Here is a 21,515-nt window from a genome sequence, read left to right on the forward strand (position 1 = left end):
TGAACTGCATTTATCATAATGCTGAGGGAGAACTGTGCTGGGAGGTGAAGCAGTGTTCTCCCACCCCTTTCTGTTTGAAAAGGTGCCATTGAGCTGACGAGCTTGTGGAGATGCACCTGTGCGCCTAGGAGAGGTACTGAGACCTGAAAGGATTGTGGCAGCCTGCTCAGCAACCCCAGATTAAATTAGTTTTTATCTCTACTGATGATGGATGATAGTCAGAAACACTGGTCTAGAGATTTACAGCACTAATCTGCACTTTTATTATTATGCTTTAATTTTGTGGCGCTCTTGTTTTTTCATGACACTGGGGTTACATAAACCGTAACCCGATTTCAGGCCATCAATCGATTTGGCTTCCCACGGGCGCGATCGCAACATATTTTTTGTTGCGCGCCCTCGGAAATGTCAAGTCACTTAAAAATAAACATTGCGTGCAGGTTCGGCCCTCGCATCACAGGCACTCACCTGTATCCGGGCAACGCTTCCCGGCAACAAGAAACTCCATTGTGCGCATCCCGTCCAGAATGTCTCTTCAGGGAAGGAAGGTCCTTTCTCTCTGTTGACAGTCCAGGCGGAACGTTTCCTCAACAACAGCTTGCGCACAGGCTAAGTTTGTCAGTTGTGAATATTATTAATATTTACTGCGCATGGACTCCCCCTTGTGGTGACTTGCTATTTTGATCTTTATCACTAACTTTTAGCCTTCTTAAGGAAGGTTAAGCCGCACATTCTGCCTCATCAAGTGAGTTTTACTCCATTAACCCCCCTCTTTTCACCCACCAGTGTTATCTTGGGCAAATTAAATATTATACATTTTATGTACCATGGACTCTGATCCTATTAACCCTCAAAACAGGGATAACATGGGGCAAAATATAAAAAAAAGATATGAAGAGGAACTGAGATCCTCGGTTAAAGAGGCGGTGGAAGCAGCATCATCCAAGAGGAAGAGGGTAAGTCCCCCTGAGGAGAATTTGTTTTTCCTCTCAGATGGGGTCTCCCCTTCTACCTCAGAACTCCGTAAACAGAGGAAGGCTTCCCAAAAGACGAAGCATCATGATCAGGCCTCTAACCACGCCTTGGACTCCGGTAGCCACTGTGCCACAACACATAGGGGTGCTCCTTGCAGCACAATAGCAAAAGGCCACCTTTCAGGGGCCCATAGAAATGTTGCCCATAGCGGCATGATGGAAAGAAGTGACCTTTGTGGCAGAAGAAATAGAAGTGATGTCCCTGACTACCTTGATTATGAAGACTCACAATTGGATGAGTTTATCTTTGATCTAGAAGATATCCTGCTTACCTCTGATATGTGGGAACATGACCTAGAACAAGCCTCTACTTCCTCTGGGATCAAAGATCCCTTTGGGGGAGAGATGTTTGACCCTACCACCATCAGGCACCCTCGCAGTGCTGATTGGTGGCATATGGACCACGAAGTCAAATACCTCAATCAGTGGGCCAGGAAAGGCCTTGACAAGGAGACTCGCAATTTAATAAGGAATGAATGTCGCAGGCCCTCTACTGAGGGCAAGGTCTGTAACACTCCCAATCTGAACTCAGAATTAATTACATTCCTTTTTAAATATGGGAAAGATCCCAGAAAAGGCATTGAGAAATGCCTTAAACAAAGCCAGGATAAACTCCTGGGCGTATTCGTCCCAATTACTTGCATTTTGGACATGGCCGAAGAGGCGAGGGGAAATAACACCCCAGTGAACATCGACCTCCTGAGAGGGTGGTCTCAACGTGCAATATGCCTTTTAGGCAGTGCGAACTCAAGCTTAATTACGGAGAGACGTAAAGCTGCCCTCTTAATGATGAATTCTAAACTAGCTGACCTGTTCTCCAAAGACGATATAGGAAATGCAAAGGGTCTTCTCTTCAGGGATGACTTTGTGAAATCCCTAGGCAAGTATATCTCAACATTTACAGCCTTTAGTAAGGCTCAGACGAACATGAGAAGAGTGTTCAGTTCACGTCCCCTTTTTGGACGGTCTGACAGGAGAGGACCAACTGCCAGCTGTGGAAATGATAGGTCCAATTTCTACCTACAATAACAGAGAGGTCCCTGTCCTTACACCAGAGGTTTTGCCAAAACTCAAACTTCTTTCCTCAAAGAGAAAGAGCTACACAATCCCGTGGGGGAAGATCAAGACCTTCTAACCAAGGATACCAAGGTGAGCACAACTAACTTACATAAACCCTTAAAGGTGGGGGGGAGACTAAGGTTTTTTACCCACAATTAGCAAAAAATAACACAAGACCCTTGGGTTCTAGAAACCATATCAGGTTTCAGAATAGATTTCTGGGAAACCCCAATCCAAGTGAAAATCCACCAGAGAAATGTGTGTGAATGCAGATCAAGCAAAGTTGATGGATTTGGAAGTTTCTCAAATGATAGAGAAAGGAGCCTTACAGAGGGTTGCCTTTCAAGATGCATCAGAAAAAGGTTTCATAAGCACAATATTTTTAGTAGAAAAGAAAGACAAGGGCTGGCGTCCTGTAATAAACCTCAAAGAGTTAAACAGCTTCTTGGTCTACAGACACTTCAAGAAGGAAGGGATCCATCTTTTAAGAGCTATTCTACAAACACCAGACTGGCTGGTAAAGTTGGATCTCAAGGTTGCCTATTTTACAGTACCTACGGACAGAGACTTGCCGGAAGTACCTCCACTTCCAGTGGAAGGGAACTCTTTATCAATTCCTTTGTCTTCCTTTTGGCCTCTAGTCAGCTCCATGATGCTTCACCAAAGTTCTCCGTCCAGTGGTAAGCTTTCTGGGGGAAAGACTAGTTTGACTCATTATCTATCTAGACAACTTTCTTATTATGTCGCAGAGCAAATCAGAAGTCCTGACTCATTTATCCTGGACTATAAATCTCTTGGAAAATGTGGGGATCATTATAAACGCAGAGAAGTCTGTCATGTCTCCCTCTCAGGAACTAGAATTCCTGGGTTTCCAGGTAAATACCATCCTGTCACAGTTAGTTTTACCAACCAAAAAAGTTTTAAAGATAAAGAAGGAACTGAGGTCAGTCTTAGCCAAAGATTCCATCCTTCTGAGGGACCTAGCACAAGTTCTGGGTCTTCTCTCCTTATCAATTCAGGCCGTTTCCCCGGCCCCCTCAACTACAGAGCCCTCCAGGTATTGAAGGCATGGGGCTTAAGGAAAGGTCTTTGGTAGGGGGACATGCTACCCATTTCCAAGGACGCACAACAGGGCCTTCAATGGTGGCAGATGAACCTAGAAGCTTGGAATGGGAAGGCCATCTTCGGGAACCTGCCGGACTTCATCCTAGAATCAGATGCTTGCAACCGTGGTTGAGGAGCACAGTTAGGAGAAACTGGGGGAAAATGGTCACTGGAGGAACAATCTTTTCACATAAATTGTCTGGAGATGCTAGCGGGTTTGAATGCCGTAATGAGTTTCAGGTACAAAAGGGGGTGGTGATGGACGGAGCATCCGAACCAATCAAACACTCACACCCAGTCAAAAGATCTGGGTTTGATCCATCACCGTTCTTTAGCCCACTATGCCACCCCAGTTCAGACATGGCTATATGCAAATCAGTCTGACCCTGTGCCTCATGGGAACAGTCCAGCCCGAACTGCCAAGCCATGCCTTCCCTGGACCGGAAACAAGCTTCCGGGGACCGGTTTCTGGCATTACAGCCGCCTTCAGCCCGGCTTGCTTGAATCCAGTGGCAAAGTGAGCAAGGGACTCAAGTCTGAGCATACCCTGCCACACTTATGGCGGCCAAAGCGGTACAAAAGGGGGTGGTGATGGACGGAGCATCCGAACCAATCAAACACTCACACCCAGTCAAAAGATCTGGGTTTGATCCATCACCGTTCTGTAGCCCCCATGAGTTTCAGGTAGCACTTAGTGAATTCCAACACCCTGATTCGTCTAGACAGCTTCTCAGCTGTCTCCTTTGTAAACAGGTTTGGGGGAGCCAAATCCAAGACGTTATCAGATATAGCAGTTCAAATCTGGTATTTCTGCTGGCAACACAAAATTACTCTCAGGGCAGAATTTATTCCAGGGGTGTGGTGGATTCCCCGAGGCACTGCCCACTTACGACCGGGAGTGCAGCGACTTTTTCAACATGGCCGCTGAGATGCACCACACAGTGGAAAGTGAGACAAGAACTTAGCAATATCATCCTAATAACACCTTTTTGGAAGTCCCAGGTGTGGTTTCCCGAGGTAATGGAACTCTCAATAGACATTCCACGCTTTATCCCAGCATCCTTGGGTCTACTTCTGGGCCCAGATGGAGAGGAACATCCTCTTATTCTAGAAGGGAAAATGAACCTTCATGTTTGGACAATCTAAGGGGTTCAGAGAGATATTCTGGCCTTTCAGTCTTGGGCACCAGGCACTAGGAATAGATACCTGGGCATCTGGAAAAAGTGATGTAGTTGGTGCTTGGAGAGGAATTTGAATCCTATGGAAGCCCCTGTTCAACTGATAGCTAACTATTTAGCACATCTCTTCGATTCTGGCCTTTCCAACAGAACTATACACTGTTATAGATCTGCAATCTCCTCAGGTCATGCTTTGATAAATACGTTAGTGATTGGCAGTAATGCCTTAATTAAAAGAGTCATGAAAGGGGTTAGATTAAGAAGACCCCCTAAATCTCGTTATAATTCTCTTTGGGGTGTCAATTTGATTTTTGAAGTTTTCTGTAATTGGCAAGACAACCCTTCTTTCTCTCAAGCAAATCTCCATGAAACTTGCAACTTTACTATGTTTAATCTCCTTTAGAAGGGTTTCTGACATTAATGCTCTTGAAATTTCCAACAGGTTTTATTCTTCTGAAGTGTTCATTTTGATATTTGGAGGAGAACTAAGACTATGTCAGAGTCCATATTGTATCCCTTTTCCCACGATTGTGAAAAACTGTGTGTGGTTAATTGTACGAAAGTGTATAACTTAAAAATTCAAGGGCATTGATCAATTACTCCTGTCTTATGTTAGACCACATAAACCAGTTTCAACTGCTACTTTGGCAAAATGGATTCGCTCAATTATGAATGAAGCAGGTGCAGATCTTGCTAGATTTAGTACTCACACTGCAAGAGGAGCTATGGCTAGTAAGGTTTTCTAGGCAGGGGGTTCTCTCCCAGACATTCTTAAAACGGCTGACTGGTCTAATGCTGGTACTTTCGCTAAGTTTTATTGAAGACCAGTAGAGCATGTTAAACATGTATATTGGTAGCCTCATGTCTTGTAATGAAATGATGATTCTCCAATTACTATGCAGAGAGAATCTTGGTTTCATTAAAGATAACGGAGTCTAACACTATTCCACCCTCCTCTCCCAAGGAATTTGGGTTTCTTTGCTCTTAACTTTGTATTCATATTGTCTGGTATTCTGTTTATAATTATAATTATTAATGATTTAACTCGTTATGCATAATGCAAACTTTTTTTATACATGCATTATTACTCTTCCAGTAATTCTTTACAGTGAGAATTTTTTTTCTTTTTAGATCACAATGCATAAGAGCCTTCTCTTACCAAGGAAGAATCGATTTACCACTTGGATTGCGCAGCTAAACGAGGAAGACGATGCAGTGCACATGATACTTATACTGCTTTTCTGGAAATTCTATTACTTTGTGATGTGTTCAATGTTCTTTAAAGGGCTGCATGTTTGGGCAGCACATAAAAGTATATGCATGTTGCCCTTCCTTATCTTAAATGAAGTCAAGATTCTCTCTGCATAGTATTGGAGAATTGTCATTCTGTTGTCATACTGGCTAATTCCCATAAACTAAGGCAAATGTCATTCATCATCCTAATGGGAAGTCTAATCAAAGCAGAATTGTTTTTATAAGACTCACAGTGGGATGACAAACCTCTTAGGCTTTAGGCTCTAGCCTAAAATCAAGACCTGGACTACTACGCTTCTGGAGTTACGTGCGCTCTAGGAGAAATAAAGTTTCTCAGAGCAGGACAATATTTCTTTCCCATCCTTTCACTGAGCACTGTGTAGGGCGAGAGTTTCTCTCAAACTGTTAGTATTGGGTCCATTAGAACTTCATGTAAATGGAAACTGGGCTCAGTGGCCTGACCTCAGATTTCTGCCAGCCTCTGTAAATTTGGATCCTTAAGAGGAATCTGAGCATCCAAAATCTCAGCAACATTTCTAAAACTGAAAGAGGAAAGGTCCTCTGAAAGGGCAACTCCATAGATGTTTCCAGACCCAAGCATTTTTCAGATCTAAGAACAAACCTACACCTGTATTCAGAGAGAGAAGAACTGCTACTCTTCTTCAGAGTCTTTACTATCCTTGAGGGGTGAGGAGGCAGCAATTTCAAGTTGAGTGGCCCATCCGTATCAATAAATAAATAAGATGGGGAAGGCACTGAAACCTCTGATATAGAAATCGTCTTTCCCAGAGTTATTTCATCAAATAAAATGGGGCCAACTATCTTGAAGGTGAATGTGAGCTTATCTCTCAAATAGACTTATGGAGTATTCACAATCAGGATTCAAAAGCCACAAACACTGCATGCACCACAGTGAGGATTAGCCAACAATATGCAATGCTTGAGGTCCTTGCAAGATTTGAAACCAAGAATGACCACTGTCCAAATGCAATAAAAAATATATTCTGAGGAAAAAAAGTAGATAAAAGCAGATCATCACAATTTAGCCTCAGGTTTGTAGCGCTCTGACACAGGGACAAATGTAGGTATGTGCAGTACCTTAATGGAAGCACAATATCTTTTTCAGTGTTGCTTTCTTAGCTACCCTGCTTACTACATTGTTTTATTGCCTCCTTCCAATCTGTGAGCATAACTTAAAAATGTTTTTTACTTATCCTACCCGGAATGTTATCCCAGCTCTTTCTCCAGAACTTTTACGCAGTCGACTATAGGAAGCTGGGCCTTTCTGCAGTGATGAAACTTTATACTTCAAATTTCCAGAAGGAAATTTGAAAGTAAAAACGTTTACATTTGTAAACAGATAATTACTACACTGGTTCTGCTCTATGAATTCACCCTTCAAAGAATCAACAAGACCTCCATGTGGTATACTAGAACCAGGGAATACTGTGTAAGTCTACACCAAATTTCAGTCTGAACAAGTTTGTCTATAAACTAATGTAACGTCAATTGCTGTTTTGATGGACCTGAACAATAAAATGAAACAATAACTGAATTGTTAGCATTCCATTCATAAATAAGGAGAAAATAGATGTTGACTCTAATCAGAAAAACATAACATTTCGTTTTCACTTTTCTTACTTGTGCTGTTTGTGCATGCTCCAACATCTCTTCGAATTCTTCATAATCTTCGTCATCTGGCTCAGCACCAGACAGCCTTGCTGCCCGGGCCATAAAGTAAGGTGGCAATTCACCGATGGCAGTGCCAGCCCCCTGGAGAAGGAGAGGAGGTGGACAGTGAGAAAGAAGGAGAACATTATATTTTAGGGTTTAATTATAGGGTTTTAGGGTAAAATTATATTTTAGGGTTCAATGTTTTCTTTTTTAAACAATATTTAGAATGGACAGAACTTTATATTTTTTTCTTTGCACTTATCAAAGCTATAAAAAAAACTTGGTCACCCAAAAGCTAAGGAGCACAGAAAATTCACACATAGAATAAAAATGCTTTTCTCACAGACTCATAGAATATTTAACTTGAGATAGAGGAAAGAGAAAAATTACTTTTGGCAAAAGGTCAGTGAATAGCTCAAGGGTGCTCTAAAAGTATACATGGAGACCCTTGAAACAGTGGCCATATTCTCAAAGGTAACATTACAAATGTAGATTTACTCATCTATACAATTAAAACTCAACTGCAAGTAAGTCTAACGCTTTCACTATTCAACATGTCAGAGTGCAGTTTTGCATCAAAGTGTAGCCTTACAAGTCTCCATCCCCACAGTTCAGGAGGTGGGGACCCCTCAACATTTACAACCGTAAAGTTACTACTTGTAAATCTACAATTTAACAGTCTGCCTCCTTGACACACATGCTCGCATGCGGGAAGAACCAAAGCATGCACGACCGAACCAAAGCATGTGGGCAGTCCGTAGGTGGAGATCACCGAATAGCGGCTAATAGGCAAAAAATATATACCTGAACTACATCACACAAGCCTGACACCTATACCCTTGAAACTACATAAGAAAGCTATGACTTCATACACCTGCAGATACCTGGAATCACAATATGCCTGCAGGATTCAGTCAGCATGTCTGAAGAGGAATTGTATTAAGGAGAGCGACCTTGTAATGAACTCTCTTTTAAAACAGTTAAACAAAATTAAAAGGGCTGCCTTCATTCACCCTCAGTGAAACATAGAAGGCAGCCTTGTGGCAGGAGGAGACATACTCTATAAATGCATTGGGGGAAGGCACGCACCGTGGGGATATTAAGAGGAAATGGCAGGATGAGAGGAGGTGGGTAAAATATGTTCTCCAGGAATCAAGCTGGATAACAATTTCTGGAGGTACACCCGAATCCTGTCTACATCTCACATCGCTCGAGCAGTCTATCCTCTCCACAATGCACCCTCACCTGCTAGATGGGCTACCTGTTGCTGACAGCCTTAATGTTTTGTCAGGTAAGAACTAAATCTCCCTCTCTGTCCCTAAAACATATCATACAAACACTCAACTATGTCCTTTTCCGAAATCTATACTGTTTTCAAGACATCATGTACATATGCCTGGAAAAAAACTCTAATAAACCCATTACATTAAGCTGATGTTAATATTTTCTTTTTATACTCCCTTCTTTTCATAGAATCATTATTGAAAGCAAACTGGCAATGACAGCTGGGGCAGAGAAGTATTTCCTAATGCATTAGAGCAAATCATAGGGCCAGTCTCAAAATTGAACTCTACATGACACAGATGTCTTGTAGGATAAGTTACTTACCTTTGGTAACACCTTATCTGGTAGAGACATAATCTAGCTGCAGATTCTTTACTTTAGAATTTCCCAGGCGTCCGACTGGATCCGGAAGGATTTTGCTCGAGCAATACCCCTGCGCGCCGGTTGGTGGTATCGGTCAACCCCGCGTGACATAGTCGGCGTGCCGAAGGGGCATCTGTGTCTATTCCTTTCCACCCCAGCCAGTGCACATCCGTGAAGTAAACTACCCTCTGTCCCTTTTTTGATAGGCTTTTTTCAACGTTATGTCAAATATTTGTTGGTGTGTAGTTTTTCCAACGTGTCAAAGTAAACTTCTAGATTCAAACTGTGCTGCGTCTGCCACCACGCCAGGTCGATGACAAATCCACACCTAATGTGTCTTTGGTGCCTGGACCGCAACCACCATGACTCAAAGTCATGCTCCGACTGCCGGGCCACGGCTCCAAAAGTTTTGAGGGAGTAGTCCCTAAAGCTGCTTGCGGCACAGGACTTGGCACCATGTCAATCGCCCCGGAGGTCTTGCTTTCGGTCCTAGTCGAGAGGAAGGTCCAGGCACCACTCCGGACGTCCTAAGTCCTCATCCTCCCACTCAAAGTCATCGGGTCGGTCTGGTAAGAGACATAAGAAACACTAGAAGTTGAAGAACGCTTCAACTTGTTCCTGTCCGTCGACCAACGTGACGGATGAGTCTCAGTACTCTAGGCATCGTTCTACAGAACCTACACCTGGTTCGGCTCTGCGCTTCCTTGCCTTTCCAGGTACAAAGTGACCGCTCGACCCCCAGCTGGACCCTTTACAAGACCTGTCTAAGCAGGAAATGCACTGTTATGAGGAATTGGGTGAGGCCAGGGGCCTGGATACCTCTTCAGATTCTGGTCTCTTTTCTCCCCTACCGTGGCTATGGAGGAGGGACCACCACCAGATAGATCAATTGCAGGGCATCAGCGCTACTGGCATTGAACCCAATGGAGCCCCCTCTGAGTCTGAAATCATGCCGGGAAGGTGAGGTCGCCCAAATATAGGGCACAGAGTCATACATTTCTTTAAGCTGGGAGAAGCTCGCTCTGGCCCTTGGAAAGTCAGGGAAGCATAGAGCCAACTAAGACGTAGGTTTCCGCAGAACAAGACCAAGAGTCAACTGTCACATCTGTCGGACGGGGAGAAGTAAAAGCACTCTTCGACTTCTTGTATTTCTTGTGCCTCTTTCTTTACAGATCTGATTAATTTAAGTGGGAAGATAAGTACTTAGGACTCCCGGAGCACTGCCCGGACCTTCCTCTCGATTGGAACTGAGAACAAGACTTTCGGAACGAACTGCATGATGCAGAGCGCCGGGCCGCAAGTAGCTTTAGGGACAGCTCCCTCAAAGCTTTTGGAGACATGGTCTGGTAGTCGGACTACGAATTCGAGTCGTGGTCACACTCCAAGCACCAAAGATAAATCAGGTGTGGATCTCTCATAGACATGGTGCGGTGGCAGGCGCTGCAAGGTTTGAATCTAGAAGTATTCTTTGACACACCAAAAAAGTCTCAACAAAAAGTCAGAAAAAGCCTGTCCAAAAGTGACAGAATGGTACCTCTCTTCAAGGATCTGCACAGGCTGGCACAGAAAGAAAAGAACCAACTTCAGCGCACCGTGGTGGCACCTAGATAGGTGACGTGGACGTCACTGACGTCACTGATGCTGCAGACATCACGCGGAGCTCGCCGACTCCACCTACCGACGCATGAGGCTATTGGTCAAGGAAAAACTTTCCGGAACCAGCCGGACACGTGGGAAATTCTAAGGTAAGGAAGGAAGATGTCTATATCAGATTATGGAATTTCAATAACTTCTTTTGTTTGTTGTACCAACTTTATGATAGGAATGATGATTTTCAATGATTAATCACTGTAATATAATTTGAATACTCTTGTTCTTAAAAATAATATGCTCATTCTTTTATTTTTAATGTACTCCTAAGAACCTGTTTTGTTGTCACATCCATCAAGGGCCCCAACTATTACTTTTGCTCCTTGCGCTGCAACAAAACCAGGAATGGCAACTCAGAGCACAACACATCGTTGCGACTGATAAGTATAAAGCATGCTCTTTTGGGGTTTGGGCAAACCGATCTCTCTCTCCGTGACAGTATATGTGTATGCCTACCATTTCACAGTAATATATTCACTCATGTCCATACTTGTTGTAAATATTCATTACAATATACTTGTTCATTCATATTTATTTTTAGTCTTGGAATTGTAATGGCTTCACAATATAATTCCTGTTAAGCCTTGCGTTAACTTGCAGAAGAATCAGTGTGTGTCTTATATAGTGTATTAAAACCATCAACATACCATTATCTACTCTGACTTTGGATTACGTATCCGTCTATATTTATGTTTTTTCCTCCTGTCACCCACAGCCAGGTAACAGCCCCTTGTGTCAGAATTATGACCAGCACCACAGATGACATTTGGGGACATCCTGGCACAAGCCATTAGGCCCTCTACCCTCCATCGATCAGATAAGGCTGGGAACATCTGGACTTTACTTTTGTAGCTCATTTTTACATTCACAGCATTTTCTATATGTTAATTCAAATATGTTTTTAGGTCTCGCCTACGCAGCGCGCATGCGCTGCTCTCTGCATAGGAGGGGACCTTTTGGAATCGATCAGCTTTTTGGGCAAAAACTTGCAAGTTTTGAATTGCTTTGTATTGCAACACGTACACGTTTGGCGTTTCCCTTGCGGGAGCGGGATTTGGTGATATCGGTTTGTAATTATCCTGCAAACAGATGGCACCCCTGCTCGCTCCCGCAAGGGGAAAGCTGTGTATCTCTACAGTCTGAGGGAAATTCGTGCTTGCTAGTGTCCATTACTTAGGTGCTCGCTGTGCTTTGTGTAAACTTGCGCCTTTGTCACCAGTGCAGTGAGAGTGTATGTGTGTGGACAATGCATTGACTTTCCGTCTATGGTTTTGCGTGTCGATATTCAAGCTTCCTACACTGCTAGCACTGTAGTGCGTGTGTGTCTGTTGCTGCGTCTTTGTGGGTGTGTGAGTGCCTGTACAATGGGACCGGGTCAGTCATCGTATCGATAGTAAAACCTGACTGGGCCAGACAGACACTGTCTGTGTCAGAAAAAGGGTATTGCAATTCGGTCTCCTAGTGTTTTATGCACTCCACAGTGTGTTATTAAACTGTTCTGACGTAGACTAGAAATATGTATTTTAGTATTCTGCCAAACTCCTGCAACATACCTCAACATCCAAGTCGATATCGAGGTAAAATAGCGTATACAGGCTTCATGAGTGGCTGACCAGTCGCAGTAAAGATCGATGTATGGATAGACTGTTTATGCTGTCGCAGCTTTATCTATTGATTTGTGCGAGGGACGCTTGCACTGAGATTCCATGCAGTACCTCTTCTGTGGATGTGCGGTTGCAGTTTTCAAGAAGAAGGGCCCTTCCCAGAGGACCATGAAGAAACCCCGTGGAAGATGTAAGGTTGGAGAGTCTCCCCACCGGAGGATACCCCAGGAACCAGGATACCTACACCAGGGAAGCCGGGTGCATAGGTAGGAAGTGGCGTTGGAAACTGCCATAAACCACAATGGAGGACTTCAGAGTAGATGCCGCTGACGAACAAGGTGAAAGAGTGCAGTGGAATCCAAGGGTGGATTCTTGAAGAGGGATACCTGCAAGCAGAGGGGACAGAGTCTATGCCACCAGGAAGACCAATGACCGCCGATGACGGAAGATGCAGGAGAGTTGATGATGACCTTGTTGCTGCAGCTGTGAGGACCAGGCGACACTGTGGAAGACCTGGAGCTGTTCACAAGCTGCCCCACGTCGGAAGTCAGGAGCCAGGGGGTCGATGTCCGGCGGGAGCACCAACAAGCCTTGGCAGTAGCAATAGATGAGGAAAGCAAAGAAGGTGCAGTGTCGGGACCAGCAAGGTCCAAGGGATTCACCAAGCACAGGAGAGTCAGAGTAGAGCCCACTGGAGCCAAAGAAGACGCTCTAGAGGACCCACAGGCGGAAGGCACAGAAGTCACAAGAGAACCTCTAGCAGCTCACCAATGATGCAGGCCAACTGAGCAGAGGATAAGGTGAGGACAAAGATCTTGGTAGCAGGAGATGCTGGAGCTTCTTGGAGCCCGAAGATCTCTGGAGAAGAGAGTCAATAAGCCGGGGTTCTGTTCCAGCGGTTCCGACGAGGGATACTGACCTCAAACTCAGTGAGAAGACAGTGCAGGCCCCCAAAGAGTTGCAGAACCATCACCTGTGTTATGGACTTGCGAAGTCCGGAGGACGTCAGGAGCAGCAGACTGGTCAGCTTAGTTGCGATGCCTGCAGATGCAGGGAAATTACTCCTTCACTCCAAGGGAGATTCCTTTGGGTTTCTTTGAGGCCCATAGGCCTGGAGAAGAACCTGGATGGCGCACAGGCACAGACGGTGCACAACAGTGGCAGGACAACGAGACAAGGAGCAGCATGAGTCTTCCAGATGCAGTCTGGGTTCCCAAAGCGAAGTCTTCCAGATGCAGTCTGGGTTCCCAAAGCGAAGTCCAAAGTGCCCAGACAGTTTAAGATGAAGTGGTTTCAAATCTGAATCTGGTTCCACGGCCCATCTGAAGAGCCACCCACAGGTAAGCCTAAAAGTACCCCAAAGAAAGGGTTGGCTGATTCAAGAGTCTCTTCCAGAGGAGGGACTGGACAGAGGGGAGGATACTCCCATGTCTGTTGTCCAGTTTCGCACCAGAGTGGGAGCCAACGACCCCTGAACAGGTTCCAACTGGAGTATGCAAGGAGGGCACCAAATGTGCCCTTCAAAGCAGTCTGGTGGAGCTGGCAAGCTCCCCCAGCCCAAGTCCAGTCTGAGAGGAGGTCACACCTCCCTGTGACAGGAAACCTATTTTTCTACCTTCCCCTGCTCGAGCCTGGCTTAGCAGCAGGAGGGCAGAATCGTTTCGGTGTTTGGCAGCAGCACTAGCTTGCTGTTAGACCCATAAAGGCTGGTACCGATACTAGGGGAGCCCCCAGTACATGGGATCTTATGTCAAACACTGGAACCAGTGTTGGGGTAGGATTCCAACATGTTAGATACCAAACATGACCGGTTTCGGTGCAGCCAATATATAGTTAGATATCTCCTAATTGACTTGATGTCCACTATATGCATAAAATAGCTGACTGCACATATGAAGCCTGGAGAAACGACTCCTGGGTTTGTAGACGTATCCTGCTCATGCAGGGCACCCTCCCACTTATAACCAAGCACACTGCCATCAGGACTGATAGGTCTACCTTAGGGGTGACTTATAGGTATTAAGTGCAGTGACCTAAGATATAAGGAATCTTATATCTGTTGCGAGGGGTGCAAGCACCAACTCACACAGGCTTGAATGGCAGACCTGTAGTCAAAGTTTGAGTGGTCTCCCATGGGTGGCACAATACATGATGCAGCCCATGGGAGACCCCTGGTGTACCTATAATAATAATAATAATACAGAATTTTGTAGAGCGCGTGCAGTTACCTTAACAAGAGGCGTCCCGGTGCTGAGTGAGTAGCGGAGAGGCAGCGAAAATGAGGAAAGGAAAGGTATTTATCCCTGGAAAAGCCAGGTTTTTAACAGCCTCTTAAAGATTGCTTTGGAAGGAGCCCACTGCAGGGCCGGTGGCAGCGTGTTCCACAGCTTCGCCGTCCTGGCCGAAAAGGTCCTGCCCCCCAAACGAGCCCGTCAGACTCGTGGGACGCGAAGTTGAAGCAGGGAATTTGAGCGAAGGAGTCTCACCTGAGCATATCTCAGGAGTCGAATTTTTAAGTAAAGAGGGCATGTTCCATGTAGGGCTCTGAAGGCCAGCGTCAGAGCCTTGAATTTAATCCTACATGCTACCGGTAGCCAATGTAGCCTGTGCAGATGCGGCGAGACATGCTGTTTAAACGGGATGTGCGTTATCAGCCTCGCTGCCGCGTTCTGAACGGTTTGGAGCCGTTGGATCAGGTATTTTGGAAGGCCAAGATAGAGGCCGTTGGCATAATCCAGTCTAGAGGTGACCGTAGCATGGATTACCGTTTTTCGGCATCCTTCCGGGAGGAGCCGGAGGAATTTCCGTAAATTCCTCAGTTTGCTTAAGCAACCTCCAACTACCTGTTGGATGTGGGGTAGGAAGGAAAGGCTGTCATCCCACTTCACCCCCAGATTTTTGGTCTTAGTGCTGGGGGTAGGTGCCGGGCCCATTTCTGTCGGCCACCAAAGATCCGCAGAGGCAGGGGGCCCCTTCCCAAAGAAGATGACCTCTGTTTTCCCCACGTTCAGCTTCAATTAATTGGTGTTCATCCAACTAGCTACATGTTATGTTATGTGCATACTCTTTTATAGCGCACGGCTACCCATGCGGGTGTCCCGGCGCTTTTGCAAAGAGATCAGAGACCAGTGTATCCGTTCAGCAACTCAGGTGGTCAGAGCGATCACGCAGAAAAGAGCCACATCTTTAACTCCTTTCTAAAGGTAAAGAGACTATTGGCTACATCGCGAAGGCACCCCTTAAAGTTAGCAAATGCCGCCTCTGACACCTCTGAGTATGGAAAAACTAACTGGGTGTCATCGGCATAAGAACTTGCCATGACACCCCAGTTAGCTATTAACGAGAAGAGCGGGGCAAGGTACACAATAAAGAGCAGAGGACTGAGTGCCGAACCCTGAGGCACCCCACAGTCCAGCCTCCTGGGTTTGGACACAAAGGCGCCCAGTGCCACTTTCTGGGACCTATTAGACAAATAAGATTGCAGCCACCCAAGCGCTATATCTTGTAGGCCCACCTCCGCCAACTGCTGCATGAGCCTGCCGTGGTCGACCGTATCAAAGGCGGCCGATAGATCCAGGAGCACCAGCATAGCGGATGCCCCTGAATCCAGCGACCACCTGACTGACTCGGCCACCTCGATCAGGGCGGTCTCAGTACTGAAACCTGCCCTAAAGCCCGATTGCGTATCATGCAAGATTTTATTATCCTCCATAAACCTATTCAGTTGGCGCTGGATCAATTTTTCTAGCATTTTGCCTGGCGCTGCCAGTAGTGAAATTGGACGTAGATTGCTAAAATCCTCCGGATTCCCAATCGATTTCTTTTTCAAAGGGAGAAGTGTAGGCTGTTTCCAGCAGTCCGGGAACACGCCCGAGGTAATAGACGCGTTCCAAATCTGCTGGAGAACAGGTGCAATAGAGTCCGCCATCACACTCCAAAGCTTAGGGGGTCAGGGGTCATCCAGAGACCCAGATTTACATTTCTTTATTTCATGAAGGGCCTCCGGGAGCGAGATTGGCTGAAATTGACATAGGGTGGGCAGGGTGTCCCTGGCCTCCGCCGTATCCACTTTAGCCGTGGGCCTAGGTGTGGAAAAGGTAGCGTACACCTTCTTGATTTTATCATCGAAAAATTTCGATATGTTGTCACAGAGGGATACTGAGGGGACAACCTCCGTCTCAATGCATTTAGGTTTAAAAAATGACTGTACTATCTTGAAAACTTCTTTACTTGAGTGGTCTGCTTGCTGAATGGAGGCGGCAAAAAAAAAGTTTCTTAGCCTATTTCAATGATTTGTGAAACTTGCGGATGGCAGTTCGATAATGGGCTCTTGCTAAGTCCTCATAATTCGCCCTCCACAGACGCTCTAGCTTTTTGCATGCTGATTTTTCTGCTCGCAGATCGTCCGAGAACCAGGGGGCCGAGGGGGATTCCCTCCGAGACCTAGTTCGTTTGACCGGGGCGATGGCCTCCACCATGTCACTTATCTTGGTACCTTAGTACCATATACTAGGGACTTAGAAGGGTACACCAGTAGCCAATTAGGAAGGTACCAAGGAACTTACAATAGTTAAAATTAGGGAAAGAGCACAGTGACTGGGTCCTGATTAGCAGGATCCCAGTCAGACTAGTCGGAAAATAGAATGACACCAGCAAAAAGTGGGGGTAACCATGAAAGCAGGTCCTACTTTTCTACACAACCCCCAACCACCCCCCACAAAACTAAAGGAGATGAGACTAACTTTGCCCAACGGAGTCTTAATTGTCTAAGAGGAAATATCTGGAAAGTACATCTGTATTGGCATGTTTACCCCCAGGCCTATGTTCCACTGAAAAGTCCATCCCCTGTAGGGAAATGGACTACCTCAAACGTTTGCGGTTTTCACACTTCATTTGTATAAGCCAAAAATGGGGCTTATGGTCTGCCTGAACAATGGAGTACCAAACAGGTATGGTCTCCACTTCTTCAAGGCCCAGAGCACAGCAAAGGTTTCCTTCTCAATAGCTGACCAACGTTCCTCCCTGGCGGCCAACCTTCTGCTTATAAAACCTACTGGTTGGGCCTGCCTCTCTGCATTAGGTTGGAACAAAACAGCTCCTACCCCTATCTCAGCAGCATTTGTCTGGACAATGAAGGTATTGGAGTAATTAGGACTCTGCAGAATGGGAGCAGTGCACATGGCTTGCACCGGGTCATCAAATGCCTTTTGACAGCTAGCTGTCCACTAAACTTTCTTTGGCATTTTCTTGGTGGTGAGATCATTAAGGGGAGTCACAAGGAACCCTTGTCCTTTAACAAACCTCCTGTAGTACCCAGTCAGGCCCAAGAAATCTCTTGCCAGAGTCTGAGGAGTTGGAGCAGTCCAGTCCTGTATGGTCTGGATTTTGCTCTCCAATGGTTGAACTTGGCCTCCACCTACCAGGTGCCGCAAGTACACGACCTTACTCTGCCCTATCTGGCATTTTGTGGCCTTGATAGTGAGGCCTGCCTTTTGAAGGGCCTCTAGAACATTTCTGAGGTGGACCAGGTGATTCTCCCAGGTGGAACTAAAGACAGCAATATCTTCTAGATATGAAGCATTTTAGCCTTCCAGACCTGTTAGGACTTTGTTCACCAGCCACTGAAATCTGGCAGGTGCATTTTTCAGACCAAAAGGCACTACAATAAATTGATAATGCCCACTAGGGGTTAAAAATGCTGTTTTAGGCTTGGCATCCTCAGCAAGTCTGATTTGCCAGTAGTCTGGTCAAATTTACTGGATACTTGGCTGAGGCTAAGCTCATCTGCCATTGGATTTGGAATTGAATGGGCATCAGTCCTAGTGACTGCATTGAGGCCCCTGTAATCCACACAAAACGTCATCTCTTACCATCTTTGATGTGAGATTTTGGTACAAAAACTACTTACTAGACTAGCCCAAGGGCTATCTGAAGGCTCAATTACCCCTTACTGTAGCTTCTTTTGGACTTCAGTACTGATGCAGTCTCTGACATGGTCAGGCTGTCTGTAGATGTTATTTTCTCACAGATTTTCACCTTGGTCCACTTCATGGGTACACTTTGACTGAGATTCAGAGAAAACGTGGGAAAACTGATTGAGTCACCCTGGCTCTAGTCATGTCTTGCGTCGACTACGCCAACTCACTGTATGCCGGAATTCCTGCATACCAATCCCACCGACTTCAATTGGTCCAGATTCAAGCAGCTAGGCTAATCCATGGCGAGCCGAAGTTTAGCCACACCAAACCCCTACTCAAGAGGCTTCACTGGCTCCCAGTGACCCAGCGCAGCTTCTTCAAACTTGGCTGCCTGATCCACAGAGCCCTGTCATCCCATGGACCCTCCTTTATTGCTTCCCGAATCCATCGTTATGTCCCTCCCCGTGACCTACGCTCCTCCAGTCTGAACCTCTTGTCCCCTTGCATATTCAAATGAAAAAAACACGGTGGTCTATGATTCTCAACCCAAGCACCACTTCCTTGGAATTCTCTCCCTCCGGAACTGCGCCAAATACCCTCCTATTCACAATTCAGGAAATCGCTTATAACTTGGCTTTTCTCCCAGGCATACAACTAACTCTTACACACTGCCTCGGTCTTAAGCCCCTCCACTCAAGTGCCAAGAAACCGCTGGTGAACGTGCGCTCTATAAATAATTTTATCATATCATATCAGGAGTCTCCTGCAATCAGCTTGTTGCTGGTCAGTGAGGATGCCTGCCAAGGCTACTCCATCAGCTGACCCATCAACAGGGTCCTGCGAGAGGAGAACAGAGAGACGGTCACTCTCTTCCTCCTGTCCCTCATCAATGGCCATGAGCAAGCTCATGTCAGCCCTGTTCACAAAACGTTAGAAGCGGTTCACATTTAGTACCCTGTAGGAGCTTCTAGAAGTACGAATAGTTTCTTACCTGTCGGTGTAGTTTTGCAGCTTGAAGATCTTTCTGGATTCACTATGCTGTGCATTATTCCGTGGTCTAGTGGTTGGATCCGGAATCGTAGTCTTTTCTCTCTTTTTTTCTTTGTAGCCCAGGTGGGCGTCGATGTCCCACCTTCTGGTGTACTTCCTGTGACGTTGGTATGCTTCCTTCGGAAACTCCCACCTTTGGACACCATCTTCGGATTCTTTTTTTCTTGTTTTTGTGTTCGGTTCGTGAATCCTTGGCAATGTTTTCAAGTTCTTCCTTAAAGTAAATGATTTTTCACTTTGTCTCTTAAAGTGTCTGTTTATATTTTATTCCTTGTATTTCCACCTTCTTCTCCTGCCTCATCTTTCTGGTGGAGGTGGGTGGGCTCGCTACAAATCCTGAAATATCTTTAAGCTGCAAAACAACACCGACAGGTAAGAAACTATTCATTTTGCAGCGTGAATCTTTCTGGATTCACTATGCTGTGCATAGACTTTGTAGCGGTTTGTTACGTTTGTGGCGGCTGGGTGGAAGATGAGCGTTGGTTGTTGAATATATGTTGAAGCACTTTCTGTCCTACTTGTGCTTCCTTGTTAATCTGTATATCCACGCAGTAGTGCTTAGTGAACGTGTGCACTGAAGCCCATGTTGCCGCCAGGCATATGTCTTGAATGGGTGTGTTAGCCAGGAAGGCTATTGTTGCTCCCTTTTTCCTGGTAGAGTGGGCTTGTGCCCCCTCTGTTAGTTCTTGACCTGCCTGCTTGTGGCAGAATTGTATTGTTTGTGCGATCCATCGTGCAATGGTGCTCTTTGTTACTGGTCTACCCAGGAAACTGCTTGCAAAGGACACCAAGAACTGTTTTGTTTTCCTGTGCTCTTTAGTTCTTTTCATGTAATGCATTACTGCTCTTCTAGCGTCCAGAGTGAGCAGTGCCCTCTTTGCGCTTGTGGATGGTTTCTGAAAGAAGCTTGGTATTTGTATTGTCTGGTTCATGGGAAACTTTGGCACCACCTTTGGCATAAAGTGTGGGTCAGTTCTCATTACCACCCTATCATTGTGTATTTGAATGTAGGGTTCTTGCAGTGTTAGCGCTTGCATTTCGCTTACCCTGCGTAGCGAGGTGATTGCCACTAGAAAGGCTGTCTTCATTGTGAGCATTTGTAGTGATGCCTTATGAATGGGTTCGAAAGGTGCCTTCATAAGCTCTGTTAGGACTAAATTAAGGTTCCATGCCAGTGGTGGCATCCTTTTGGGTGGTGATATTCTTTTAGCCCCTTTCTGGAATATTTTTACTACTTATGATGTAAAGAAGCTCTCTCCTGTCTCTCCTCTTGTGTAGGCTACTATCGCTGCTAGGTGTACCCTCAGCAAGGTGGAACTTAGGTTTGATTTGAGTAGGTGCGTTAAATATTTTAGCACCGTTGAGTCCCTTGTCATCTGTTTGTGCAGTTTCTCCTTGATACACCATTGTGTGAATCTTTTCCATCTTGGCAGATAGCACCTCCGTGTGGTAGGCCTTCTTGCCTCTCGTAGCACCCGCAGTGTGCTCTCCGGCAGTTTCAGATGTGCAAACTCTATGTCTTCAGGAGCCATGCCGCTAGGCAGAGGCTCTCTGGCCCTGGGTGGAGTACCTCTTCGTTTTGCATGGAGAGTAAGTCCTTTCTTTTCCCGAATTTGTGAGGCGGTCCCTGCGCCATCTCCACTATTTGTGAGAACCATGACTGCCTGGCCGACTGCGGTGCCACCAGAATCAGTGTTATGTTGCTGGCTCTGCATTTACTGAGTACCCTGTGCATCAGTGGTATCGGGGGAAAAGCGTAGGCAAATGTTTTCAACCAGCTTATCCATAGAGCATTCCCTTGTGATTGTTCCCCTGGTTGCCTGGAGGCGAAGTATCAGCATTTTGCATTCTGGCGTGTTGCAAATAGGTGTATTGTCGGAGTCCCCCACTTCTTGAATAGCCTTTGTGTTTCTTGTGCATTGAGCTCCCACTCGTGGGATGCTGATGTCTGTCTGCTGAGCCAGTCTGCCTCCACGTTGTCCTTTCCTGGTAGGTGTATAGCTAGGAGGTCTATTTTGAGTGGGATGGCCCATCTCCATATGTCCTGCGCTAGGTTGGATAGTGCGACTGATTTTGTTCCTACCTGTTTGTTGATGTAGAACATCGTTGTGGTGTTGTCGGTCTGTATCAACACTCTTTGCCCGTACAGTTGTTTCTCGAAGGCTTTTAGGGTGAGGAACACGGTCTTTAGTTCTAGGTAGTTGATGTGCCTGATTGCATCTGTTGGAGTCCACAGGTCCAGCACATTGAGTTGGTTCAGGTGTGCTCCCCATCCCTTCTGGGCTGCGTCTGTGGTGATGGTCACTGTTGGGTTTCGTGGTGTCAAAGGCTTCCCCTGTTATG

The 21,515-nt window shown here is 45.9% G+C and overlaps 1 protein-coding gene across 7 annotated transcripts in view; it reads right to left on the reverse strand.

The window, feature by feature from the left end:
• Positions 1-21,515, reverse strand: part of VMP1 (vacuole membrane protein 1) — a 917,545-nt gene that overhangs the window by 362,631 nt on the left and 533,399 nt on the right. For all 7 annotated transcript variants that reach the window (XM_078679830.1, XM_078679834.1, XM_078679832.1 and 4 more), the window contains one exon: positions 7,271-7,402. In XM_078679830.1, the coding sequence (XP_078535956.1) occupies positions 7,271-7,402 (132 nt within the window). The remainder of the gene's footprint in view (positions 1-7,270; positions 7,403-21,515) is intronic.

This window comes from Lissotriton helveticus, chromosome 3_1 (genome assembly GCF_964261635.1).
Source record: "Lissotriton helveticus chromosome 3_1, aLisHel1.1, whole genome shotgun sequence".
NCBI lineage: Eukaryota > Metazoa > Chordata > Amphibia > Caudata > Salamandridae > Lissotriton > Lissotriton helveticus.